Source organism: Anabrus simplex, chromosome 6, assembly GCF_040414725.1.
Source record: "Anabrus simplex isolate iqAnaSimp1 chromosome 6, ASM4041472v1, whole genome shotgun sequence".
Lineage (NCBI taxonomy): Eukaryota > Metazoa > Arthropoda > Insecta > Orthoptera > Tettigoniidae > Anabrus > Anabrus simplex.
Genome location: NC_090270.1, coordinates 52,455,898 through 52,468,997, shown reverse-complemented (window position 1 = coordinate 52,468,997; position 13,100 = coordinate 52,455,898). Strand labels below are relative to the sequence as shown.

General features: G+C 37.4%; 1 protein-coding gene across 4 annotated transcripts in view; it reads right to left on the bottom strand.

The window, feature by feature from the left end:
- The window catches only part of Arp8 (Actin-related protein 8), a 99,157-nt gene that overhangs the window by 75,751 nt on the left and 10,306 nt on the right, over window positions 1-13,100 (bottom strand). For 3 of the 4 annotated variants that reach the window (XM_067149737.2, XM_067149738.2, XM_068228206.1), the window contains one exon: window positions 10,515-10,682. The exons of the other annotated variant lie outside the window; for it this stretch is intronic. In XM_067149737.2, coding sequence (XP_067005838.2) covers window positions 10,515-10,682 — 168 coding nt within the window. The remainder of the gene's footprint in view (window positions 1-10,514; window positions 10,683-13,100) is intronic. 4 annotated transcript variants of the gene reach the window in all.

Genomic DNA, 13,100 nt, shown 5'->3' with positions numbered 1-13,100 from the left:
TAGAGATTCAAACAAATGTACTTTACATTCAATGATTATATTTACCTTGTAGTCTACTAATGGCGAAGATACCTTCCACATTTTATATGGAATGAAAGTGATGTTCTTGTACTGGCATGGGTTGTTTCACAATGCAATGAAAACTAGGATAATCGCTGGCTCAGAAACCTTAAGCGGAAGAATTGGGAACAATATTTCCAAGAGTCATTAAGCACAACTCCCAGGTTAATAGGAAGATTAGTACATGAGAAATAGGGCATGTACTTTGGCGTGCTTTATTGTCTGTTACTTCGTCGCGCGCACTAGGCGTTCCCATTGGGGCGATTCAGGTGGGAGCACTGAAAAAAGGTAGGGATCACTTCAAAAATTAACTGTTACAACAGTTAAGCTCAGATTATTTTTTAACATTTACAGTAGAGATTCAAACAAATGTACTTTACATTCAATGATTATATTTACCTTATAGTCTACTAATGGCGAAGATACCTTCCACATTTTATATGGAATGAAAGTGATGTTCTTATATTGGCATGGGTTGTTTCACAATGCAATGAAAACTAGGATAATCACTGGCTCAGAAACTTTAAGCGGAAGAATTGGGAACAATATTTCCAAGAGTCATTAAGCACAACTCCCAGGTTAATAGGAAGATTAGTACATGAGAAATAGGGCATGTACTTTGGCGTGCTTTATTGTCTGTTACTTCGTCGCGCGCACTATGCGTTCCCATTCCTGATGTTATGCGTCCACTGACACTTCGCTCAGTCCAGTCTGGTTTAGTACTGTTATCGTCTGATTCATTAAAACTTAAACACTCCTCTTTCATTCAAACTGCACCGTGCCATGCTTCTGCGCCATGCAACATCGTATTTCCAAGTGACAGTGAGTCAAGTAATTATGAGTCGTAAAAGGTTTCAAGGCACTCAAAGAATTATAGGAATCCCCACCAGATGATGTCAACATGCAATATCAGTAAAAAGATGGTGATTTATAATATCAGTCTACATAAAGAAATGTTGTATAATGACATGCATTGCTAGAATGTAGCAGAAATTTAAGTCTATAAGCTTTCAAGCCAAATGATGTCAGACTATTTCAAATTCTTTAGAAAAAAAAACAACAACCACAGACACTGATTTGGGCCAATTCATACATACAAGAAAGGCAGAGATCATCACCTTCAAAGATATACCATTTATATCTCGACGACTTCAAAACTTTACAAGCTAGAACAAGATGAAGTTAGGCCTACAGGAGTCTACACCACACATGGAGGTCAGTGTCATATGAAGCAAAGGTCTATGCGATGTATGGAGATCGGTGTCAAAGGGATAAAGGGGCCTAACATCTAGACCATTGACCCTACTAATATAAACTATGGCCACAAAATAGGTAAGTAGATGTGATAGATAAACGGAGACTAACAGCCTAAGACAGGCTCATGACATAATAATTAGGTAGTAAATTTTTATATTTCCTTTGCAAATGGTATGCAAGACAGCAGTAATCCAAATGATATGACAGAGATATATCTCTGTGCATAAGCAAAATCTAGAATTCTTTGCCTATGTTTCTATCCCCATTTGTAACTACAAGAATGTGCAAATTTATCCAAACACAGGAGTAAAGATATGACAGCAACTTGGTTTGGAGAGGAGTCTGACTGAAACAATAGAACCAAAGAGATTGCAATGGTAGGTCACATGAAGAGAAAATAGGATCCCAAAAGCATACTCTGAATAGACTATCACAAGCAAAAGACATAGGCTAGAGAAGACCTTGATATGTTTGGGAGAAATGAATTTTCAAAGAGTGATGTATGAATTGTCATGCTTCAGCAGACGTCCGTTATCGTGAGAATTCATAACGGTGAAAAATGTACTCGCTATAACAGATTGTCAATATATCTGATTTTTCATAAAGTCGGGGAAAAATCCCAATAAGTTTGTTCAAAACTGCGCTTTCGTGGATGATATCCACACTACGGCTTACTCGTTTGTTATTTTTCGAAATCTGATACTACGTGAAAGTGTATGTTTAATTTCATTCTGAAAAAATTATAGTATCACTCCAGAGGACTCTGTGGCAAATGTTCCAGCTTTTTTTTTTTAAATAGCGTCACCTAACCTAACCTAACCTAACCGTATAAGTATCATGAAACATATTTCAAGCACATGTAGAGAAATTATAACCTCCTTACCACAAATTTACATGGAAACAGCCTTTCCAAAATTGAACTAGATGCAAGAAAATAATTCATCGGCATTCTGGCAGAAGTCCAAAAACATAGTTTTGAGATAAATGGGTTTTAAGAAATCAGTGATATATGATTCTATATTACTGCAAGGCTATCACACCTTTCGGGCTATACTCCGCACGGCCTTACTTCTAAATTGAAGTTTCGCAAAACAAATGAGCATCGCCTTCCCTCTGTTGCCAGCGCGCTACGCCCGCGAGAACAGCTGATGCAATATGACCGCGGTAAACAGCCCTTTTAAATTGTAATACAGTACTCAGAATAACGAATGAATATGGATTTAAAACAAATTCACAAAAACTACACTTTCTACCGATATCTGGCACTAAAAGAGAATATATTATTAACAATAAAAGAGAATGAGGAAATAACACATCACTAACGGCTAATGGCTGGGACAGAAAGGAGGTTGTGGCATACAAAGGGAACACTCTACTGATCTCAGAGTCACTGGAACCCTCCAACAATATGAAAAACACACTAAATATTGAAGGAAAATGCAAAAGATCGCAAACCGTACTGAATACCATACGCGCTGAGGGAGATAGGTTAACCACGTGGCGAATGTAAATATTAGAATTGGCAACTAGGTTTCGAGATCGTGCTCTGCCGATATAAATCGATATGAATGGCAGCTTGGGATTGGTTGGATGTCTATGCTTCAGCGCATAACCACCAGACAGAGCCAAAATCTGCTGAAACGTCAATTTAGAAGTAGAGCCGTACGGAGTATATGTTACATATTAAGTGATTAAATCCACTTAGTCACTTTTGCCTAGACGCCAATCTTCAAAAATGGACTTCATTTTAGAGGGTAGGGTACCTGTACCTCCAAAATGGTTCATCCTATTAAAATAATGACCACGCCATCGTGCAGAAAGTGTTTTCTTTTCCCCAGTAGTGCATTTAAGTCAAATTAGTAAAAAATGGACTTAGTCGCTTCTGCCTGAATGCCAACGATATAAACTATCCTCTAAAATCAATGATGTACTCTGGTGTATCACATTCTTACTTAATTTCAGTACATAACATTAAAATTAAGCGACTGTTTACTTCAGCCTTTATTTCTAAATAATGTTATTTGTTTTTCGTCCCACTAACTACTCTTTTACGGTTTTCGGAGACACCGAGGTGCCTGAATTTAGTCTCGCAGGAGTTCTTTTACGTGCCAGTAAATCTATCGACACGAGGCTGACGTATTTGAGCACCTTCAAATACCACCGGACTGAGCCAGGATCGAACCTGCCAAGTTGGGGTCAGAAGGCCAGCGCCTCAACCGTCTGAGCCACTCAGCCTGGCGCCTTTATTTCTAACAAGTTAACAACAGCTATCGGCCACATTAATTACACATTTATTACGAAAATTGTAAAACACGTTGCATGAGTGAATACATTTAAAAAAAACTTTACAATACCTTATCATTAACAAAATACCAAATTGATTAAAAATACGTTGCACTAGTGAACATGCTTGTGAATTTTCACTTAAACAAGGCTGTCATACGTGTAGTAAATGACAATAGTGATAGTCTAAAATCTTATGCGATGCTAAAGTTCGAAGACAGTTTAACATTTATATACAAATATTGGGAATGAATGCAGAATACATATAATTACAAATACTGTACACGTAGTTTACATGTGAAATGATGTGGAGAAGCATTGCAAATTTGTGCTAATTTCACTTAAATTTGATCTTAATATTACGTTCATGATGTGGTCTAATGGAATTAGCATCAAGATGTGAAAGTTTGTATGTGATTTACGATCAGCTCATGTGAAAACGTTGCATTACATCATAATTCAACCTAGATGTTGTAACTGTTCGCTCTCCTAAGGTTCTCATTAGTGGAGACGAAAGTTATTACCTGGGGACACATGAATATAAATCTAAACTATATGTGGCTTGCCCGCAAATTGCCACATAAATAGAATTAATTTTCATTCCATGGTTTCCCATTTCTCTATGTAATGTTTGGGTGCCAGCGTTACAGTTTTAAACAAAACTGTAAAGCAAAATTTATATTTACTAGCATAGAAACTTATACTTAAATTACAGGGGTAGGATTTTAAATAATTAACCATTAAGTATCGCTTAAGAAAGAAAATTAATGCAATATAAAATACAAATGAATTTATTATACAAAAAAATAAGATGAATCGGAAAAGTTCCTTTAAGCGTGGAGGGATTTAAGAATTTACGTTACTGAAATTAACTATTGCTTGCTTTATCTCATTGAAGCTCACCAATTGCAGCTTCCGTTGAGGTCATCTATTTTCTGTGGTTACACGTTCCCCTCTTCTCGTTGTAGAATTGGCTCCATGGACATCCTTCCTTCCTTCTGTGATGTGATTTGGGCTATCTGGACTAGCACTCCCTAACTGCCTAGTCTTTAAATTAGACATTGGCCCTATACTTGTGAAAATTGATCAGCGTTGATCGTAGGAGGAGAAAATTCAGAGATATGAATGTTTCCATGTCAGAAGAAAACTCAATCCAACTTAGCTAATCTACTGATACTATACAGACTTGTACCAAATGCCATGGACTTGAACTAAACGTAGTTCTTCGTCCAGAATAATTACTGAATATCTCACAAGCCGTAAGCTTGTTTCGTCTCACGCAGATCCGACAGCATCACAGCAGCTAAGTACTGTGTTGAAGCAACAACACACTGTACGAAAAATAACTGTCTCGAAGTGAGCACTCACTGTCTCAAAAATCAATAAAGTAGTTGACGTTCTGGTAGTGATGTGATGTGTGTCGAGGATTGCTCTGCGTTAGATAATATATCACTGGGCTCTCCCCACTCTTGATAACAGCTCAATACCAACTCTCAATACAACGAAGCATCTGATTCTAGATCGCATTATCATCTCCCTCTCTTCATTCTTGACAAGTCCAGTAGGCGTGGCGATGATGTAGTCTGCTGGCATGCTAGCCTTGCACGCGGGTAGCTGTGTAGTGCCTCTTGCTCATAAGTTAAACCCGGTGACTCAAGTAACTTCCCCGCTTCACAAATATCTTTTCTGTGTACACAAGTATGAGATGAAATAACAACAACTCTGTCTCAACATTGACCATATTTACAGCACATAATGAATTCCAATCCTACATAATATAATAATTTAAATAATAAATGATGTTCTAATATATACAATGTGATTCCAAAAGGCTTATTTACAAATGATTGAAGTTAAAATAAATATGTCATATAAATAATTGCCGATGATGGATAATCTTGATGTCGAGTGATATTGCGTAAAAGAATGGCTGGAGAAGCCTGGACGATTACAATGTCTAAGTTGCATAAATATATTTTAGACTCAAATAAGTTAGTTCGCTGAAGTATCCATGGGCTATTCAACTCCATTGGACACTCTCTATGAGACAGAGTGCCTAGTGCATGTCAACAACAGTTGATATCTGATTCAAATTGAGCCTGTGTTGAAGCAGTTGAAACTAATGGCTTGAATGAGGGTGGTTGAAGTGTCGTTATCTTCCCATATGACTAATATTTTGAAGTTTTAACGGTGTGTTTCAGTTGCTGGAGTATGGGATGTCGGTTTATTAGTTGAATGAGTGACAGTCAAAACGTTGTGCGATGTAATTAATGTTGAGTTGTCTAACGTATGTGAAAATCTGAAAGGAAGGATACGTCACTAATTAGTTGAGTGAAATAACAATGGGGAAAAAGAAAGACTGAATGCGTTAGAGAATTAAGAGCATATGGAGTTAAAGCTTACCTATAGTGTTGTTGGGCTGTTAACTTATTGCTAAGAGGTGTTTGAAGCACTGGCTGTCACTAATGTCTTACTCCTCGTGTTGTACGTGTGACGTCTTGGTGGTGGGGAGTGGACCTGAGAAAACTATAGAAATTATACAAAATAATCTACCCAAACACAGCACTTTAAGTCAATTAGAAATAGAAGAATGCTTAAAAATTGCTAAACTTTGTCCTCCATAATAATTATTTCACCTTTAACAACAAGATATACAGACAGGAAGGTCTAGCCATGGGAGATCCCATCTCGGGAATACTCGCCGAAATTTACATGGATAATCTCGAAAATAGTAAAATAACAAAAAGCATTAATGGATTGTGTCTTTGGCTATGCTATGTCGATGACACATTAGCAATAATCGACAAAAGTTGCAACAATTTTGAAGACATACTAACCTACTTAAATAGCCTAGACAATAGTCTAATCAATTTTCTCGACATTACAATTACTAGGACTTCTAACAATTTCGATTTTCAAATTCACAGAAAACCTTCGTTCACTCCCACAACTATAAAACAAAATTCTCTTCACCCACAGTCACACAAACAAGCCTCATTTTGCAGTTTAGAGTACAGAGCGCTAAAAATTCCTATGTCAACTGCCAATTTGAAAAAAGAAATAAATATCATAAATGAAATAGCTAGTTTCAATGGATGCAATCCCTCAATCATACATAAAATAATCAATAAGGTGAAGTTGAAATTGACCACAAACCTCTCCCCAATAAAAGTAAACAAATCAAAGTATGCAACCTTTACCTATACCAATCCCATCATACATCAAATTGCCAGCCCTCTAAGGAAACATGATATTAAAATAGCCCTTAAGACCCAAAATTCAAATTAAAAAATTATTCCTCAACCATAACAAGATAAACTCAGACAACAATAAATATTCAGGTTCCGGCATTTACAGACTGAAATGTGCTGAGTGCAACAGTTCGTACATCGGTCAAACCGGAAGAAGTTTCACAACTAGATATGCTGAGCATTTTAATGTCCAGAAACACAACAAACACTCAGCAATGAGCATCCATACGAAGGACACAGGACACAGTTTCACCACAATCGAACAAGACCTTCAAATTTTGAAAAGAATAGATAAAGGCAGACTCATGACCAAGTTCGAAAATTTGTACATTTTCTTGGACCAAAAATACAACAGTAATATAAACTTAAATGATCCAATAGATAATCGAAGCCCTTTATATGAACAATTAATAATTTTGTTCAATAAGTTAAAACTGAAAGACAAAAGACTTGTGGATGTCCTCAAAACACCCTCTTCAAACATCCCCACTAAGCTGTTCAACTTATCATGCCCCTGTTCTCCCTCCAATACACACGACTCCTTCCCCTGCGCCAATCACAGGCCAACAGCCCCGTCTTATCAGGTCCATTCCCCTCCACCAAGACGTCACACGTACAACACGAGGAGTAAGACGTTAGTGACAGCCAGTGCTTCAAAAACCTCTTAGCAATAAGTTAACAGCCCAACAACACTATAGGCAAGCCTTAACTCCATATCCTCTTAATTCTCTAACGCATTCAGTCTTTCTTTTCCCCATCGTTATTTCACTCAATTAATTAGTGACTTAACCTTCCTTTCAGATTTTCACATATGTAAGATAGCTCAACATTAATTACATCGCACAACGTTTTGACTGTCACCCATTCAACTAATAAACCGACATCCCACACTCCAGCAACTGAAACACACTGTTAAAACTTCAAAATATTAGTCATATGGGAAGATATTAAACGATACTTCAACCGCTCTCATTCAAGCCATTAGTTTCAACTGCTTCAACATAGGCTCAATTTGAATCAGATATCAACTGTTGTTGACATGCACTAGGCACTCAGTCTCATAGAGAGTGTCTAACGGACTTGAATAGCCCATGGATACTTCAGCGAACTAACTTGTTTGGGTCTAAAATATAATTATGCAACTTAAACATCTAGGTTAAATTATGACGTAATGCAACGTTTTCACATGAGCTGGTCATAAATCACATACAAACTTTCACATCTTGATGCTAATTCCAATAGACCACATCATGAACATAATATTAAGATCAAATTTAAGTGAAGTTAGCACAAATTTGGAATGCTTTTCCACATCATTTCACATGTAAAATACGTGTACAGGATTTGTAATTATATGTATTCTGCATTCATTCCCAATATTTGTATATAAATTTTAAACTGTCTTCGAACTTTAGCATCGCATGAGATTTTAGACTATCACTACTGCAATTTATCACACATATGACAGATTGTTTAAGTGAAAATTCACAAGCATGTTCACTAGTGCAACATATTTTTAATCAATTTGATATTTTGTTAATGAAAAGTAATTGTAAAGTTTTTTTTTAATGTATTCAATCATGCAACATGTTTTACCATTTTCCAACCAGACGTCTGGTAGAACTTTGAGGTATTGATATGAATGATGATGCCCCACAAAAGGGGCAAAACATGTCTCAACTATTTTAATGATGTTTAACTAACACGTTAACATCTTGTACTGTATTGAATAGGTTGAAGTTACAATAAATTTCTTACATTTATTATTAACTGAAAATAAATCGTGCACGCTTAATCGCTCGTAATAATAGATGCGTCAGTGATAGGGCTCTCACCGTTACTGAAGGATAATACACATTTTAATATAGGAAATATGAATCGACAGACAAAAACTGTCGTTATAAACAGGGTTCTCGATATATGACATATTCGCCATAGCAGACTTCTACTGTGTAATGGACCAACAACTGTAGAGGGGGCAGAACAAACTGGAAGAGGCTCGTGGATAACCGCACCCGGATTGCTGAAACAATGAATGATGATAACAGGAGTTTCTAAGTCTCCTCAAAACTAATGTTGGCAGAATTGTGTGTTCTGTCTAAATACTGTTTCAGTTTTCAACTGAACTACAATGATAATGGATGATGTATTTTACAACACAATCATTAGTTAAATGTATCAAGACTGAGGTTATTTATGTTTTCAGTACTGTGTTGTGTTATTGTACTGCAATTTATAATGGATGCCACCCTGCACAAATGTTTAAGAATTGTGGCATTAGCTGAAAATATCTCTATGGCACAAAGACAAATTGCTTTGGAATGTAACGTTGGTATGGCTATAGTACATTAAATTTGAAGTGATTTAGCAATCTTTGTACCTCTGAAAGAAGGGAACTGTGGTTCCAAGCACAAGTTTACATCAAAAGAAGGCTCATTAGGAAGATTAAAATAAGCAAGTCTAAGGCTTTCTACTGTTGACCTAAACTGAGATTTAAGTCATTTAGTTACAATGGTTCCGTTGGAGACTGGAAGAAGAGTATGCAGAGCAGCAAAGCAGCAGTTTCTGAAGAACGTAAGGCACAAAAAGTGACTGATATGGGTTACCACTCCACAAAAACTAGACTGTGGAAGATTAGAAGAATATTGTATTTTAGGCTGAGCCATTTTGAAGTTTGTGGTCAGCAAGTTCCACCTGTGGGCAAATTGCCATCAGAGGAAATATCATCAGTCCATATTTAACCAAAACATCTACAAAAAGTTACGTTATACCTAAAAGGTGACAGGACCCCTTAATTACTTTTAAGGGGATGATAAAACAGTAACCAGTACTGTATAAGGAAATCCTTGGAAGAAGAGTAGGCTAGTGCCTGAGTTACAAAAACTATCTCCAGATGGTGATAACATCACTCAACAACAAGTTGCATTATATCACACACCCCAAAATGTGAATAAATTCTTTAATGACAGTAGCATCCTAGTGCTCCCTTGGCCAGACAACACATCCAATATTTTTATTTTTATTTTTAGTGGTTTTACGTTGCACCGACACAGATAGATCTTATGGCGACGATGGGATAAGAAAGGCCTAAGAGTTTGAAGGAAGCGGCCGTGGCCTTAATTAAGGTACAGCCCCAGCATTTGCCTGGTGTGAAAATGGGAAACCACAGAAAACTATCTTCAGGGCTGCTAACAGTGGGATTCAAACCCACTATCTCCCAGATGCAAGCTCACAGCCGCACGCCCCTAACCCCATGGCCAACTCTCCCGGTCATCCAATAGCAACTTGATAAAAAATTCATGGGCCATTTGTAAGAAGAGTATGGTAAAACTGGATAGATCAACAACAGTGAATATGATACTGTACATTTTCTTATCAAGGTGTTATTTCATGGTGAAGAAACTATGAATATTCATGAAAAGTAGGTAGAATCCATCCCAAAACATGTCATTGTTAGTCTAAAGAGCAAAGTTTACATCAAGTATTGAAGTGCAATTTTTCTGTAGTTTTTATGACTTTCATTACAGGATCATTTTGCTGTATCTTATGCAGATTATCTGCATGCTACTGTACTCTATTTCTGATTTACACAGGATTCCTAGAAATTATACTTTACACAAAGATTTAATTCCACAATAATGTACAAAACTAAGTTGATCTTACCTTGCGGACCTGTGGAGGTAAGAAAGGATCGTGATGTACTTCTCCTCCTATTAGCCGTTTTCTAGCAATTACATGCAGCAGGGTATGTGGATTTAAATCAGATGCTCTTCCCATCCGCAGGTACAATGAGCCAGGATGAATTACGATAATTGTTTGAGCCTGAATTTGCTGAAAAGTGCAACAAGCTATTAGGGTTCTAAACAGACTACAAATACAGGAGACGAGAAGGGGCATAAAATAAAGATGAATACAGTGGTAAAAGACCAGGAACACAGGACCCTCACATAGAAGTAGAAAAGAATCTCAACAAGTCACTTTGAGTAATGGAAAGGAACAAAGGAGTGTTCAACTATACTGTATATCAAATGATGAATTTCGAAAATGGAGGAAAATATAATACAAAATTATTTTTAAGGGCAAAAGGGACAAAAATACATCAAATTGGAATGCAAATTCCCTAAATAACAAGACCAAACTCTTGAAATTTATATGTTTTAAGAAATCCACACTCACACATAAAGCAAATTATATTTTCGCCGCTGGTTAGTACGAGTTTGAATATTTCCAGCAGGCCTAGGTTGTCTTAGGCCAGCGAGATTGATGCATTCAGTAAAGAAGTGGGCTACTCTGAAATCGGCTCCACGTGAACAAAATGCAACGGTTATTCCCTCCTTAGGAAGTTAGTGTACAGATCTTCCATGACCTATCTTCAACCTGGACAAAACTATGGTCTCTCTCTGTGTTAACACTACAGTTCTTAATTGCTTTCAGCTTGTTGGGAGTTAGATTAACTAGCCACTCAGTTTCCCAGGACTCTAAGAGGTTTAGTGAAGCTTAGAACAAATATACCTAGCAGGTGTGTTTATAGATCTAAGTAGCAGAAGTAACTCTTCTGTCACTGCTTGATCCACCAGTCTTTTGCTTGCAATCAGCACATGGCTATCTCTGTGGATCAGTGGTAGAATGTCAGCCTCTCGATGCCAAGATAGCGAGTTCAAACCTGGCAGATGTAGTTGTATTTTTGAAGGGTAGAAAAGAAGTCCATTTGACACTCTATGTTGTACAATGTTGACATGTAAAAGATCTCTTGGTATATTTAACATTTGGTTTTTACTCAACAAATTTCACTAAAGCTCAGCCAGAGACGCCACCTAAGAGAAATTCGGTTTACTCTGCCATCTAGCAGGCCTAGAGTAAAACGGAATGTTGAAAATGACGAGCAAGCAGCCAGATGACATCAAATTACAATGCTTGCGTACGGTATCTGAGGCCATATGATTATCACACGGCTAGGAAGCCACGCAAAGGTGATTATGGTGCCAGCATCATACAACCCGATTAGAAGGTCAAGGATCTGCTATTTAAACAGGTGTTGCAGGAGACTGGAGAGAGCTTAACGAGTCTGTACATATGAGAAAGTAGCCTTACTCATGCCTCAGATGTACTGTAACTGTAGAGCTTTTAAGATGGCAGAAAGTTCTGCAGTATATCATCGCTCAAGAAACAATACTGCTTATCTAACCAGGCTCTTCCTATCCATTCTTTTCCTTAAAACACGTCACACCTCCCAGCCACATATGGATATGCAGTCCATCAGAACAATTTTCGTTGTGTTAACTTTCCTAAGCTTAAATCTGTAAAGTACTGTTACTTCTCTTGGATGTTTACTCACTGAATATATTGGGTCGATGCATAAGTTCATGTGGTTCTTATATTTTACTAGCAAGATACCCGTACTTCGCTACGGTATTATAATGAAATTTATAATTGAATGCTTAATGTTTTACTGCCGAAATTCATGATCTATTTCGTTTTCTGAGAAAATCCGCCAAAATTTGTGATCTGACTCGTTTTCTGAGAGATTAAGGCCAAGTTCCTCCCATTTTTCAATCTTTCTTTCCAGCAATCAATTTCGTACTTCCTGGGCTAGGTCCAGGTATTCCACCCAGTCAGTTGGGTCCCTAAATCTTTGCCATCTTTTCCTATAAGCATTATTAATATGGATCAAATCCTTGAGGAGATCCGGCATTGTGTCGTCTTGGGTGCCCGTGGCCGGACTGCAATCGTAGTCATTACCCAGCCAGGACCCGTTACCAGCGTGGTCCGCACAATTTGACGACGGTCCAGAACATTATTATTATTACTGATGGACTGGAACCCACAGCAAAATGCAAGACCGCTACTTGGCGGTAAATTACACCTGCTGCCATTGTCATTGCTGACAATGTGACCAGCACCATCATCGCGCGTACGCAAGTGCGCGAGATTTCTGGCGACACGAATTATATACTTCCGTGCATTATTGACCTTATTACAGAGGTGAACAATTGCACGGTCAATATCATTCCTATCGTTTATTTCAAATGTGTTTAAATTTTTATTTATATGCCAGGAGAATCTACTGTAATCTAACTTTATGTTCTCCTCAGGAAAAGATGGTTCTTGAAAATGAACCTAGGGAAGATTAAAAATGCTCAGTTTATGATAAGAATAAGTACATTATGAACAGTAAAATCAACTAGTCTCAACTTCTTTTTCACCCCACCCCCAAAAAAGAAGGCATGTTTCCTTATGTTTAAAGGAGAT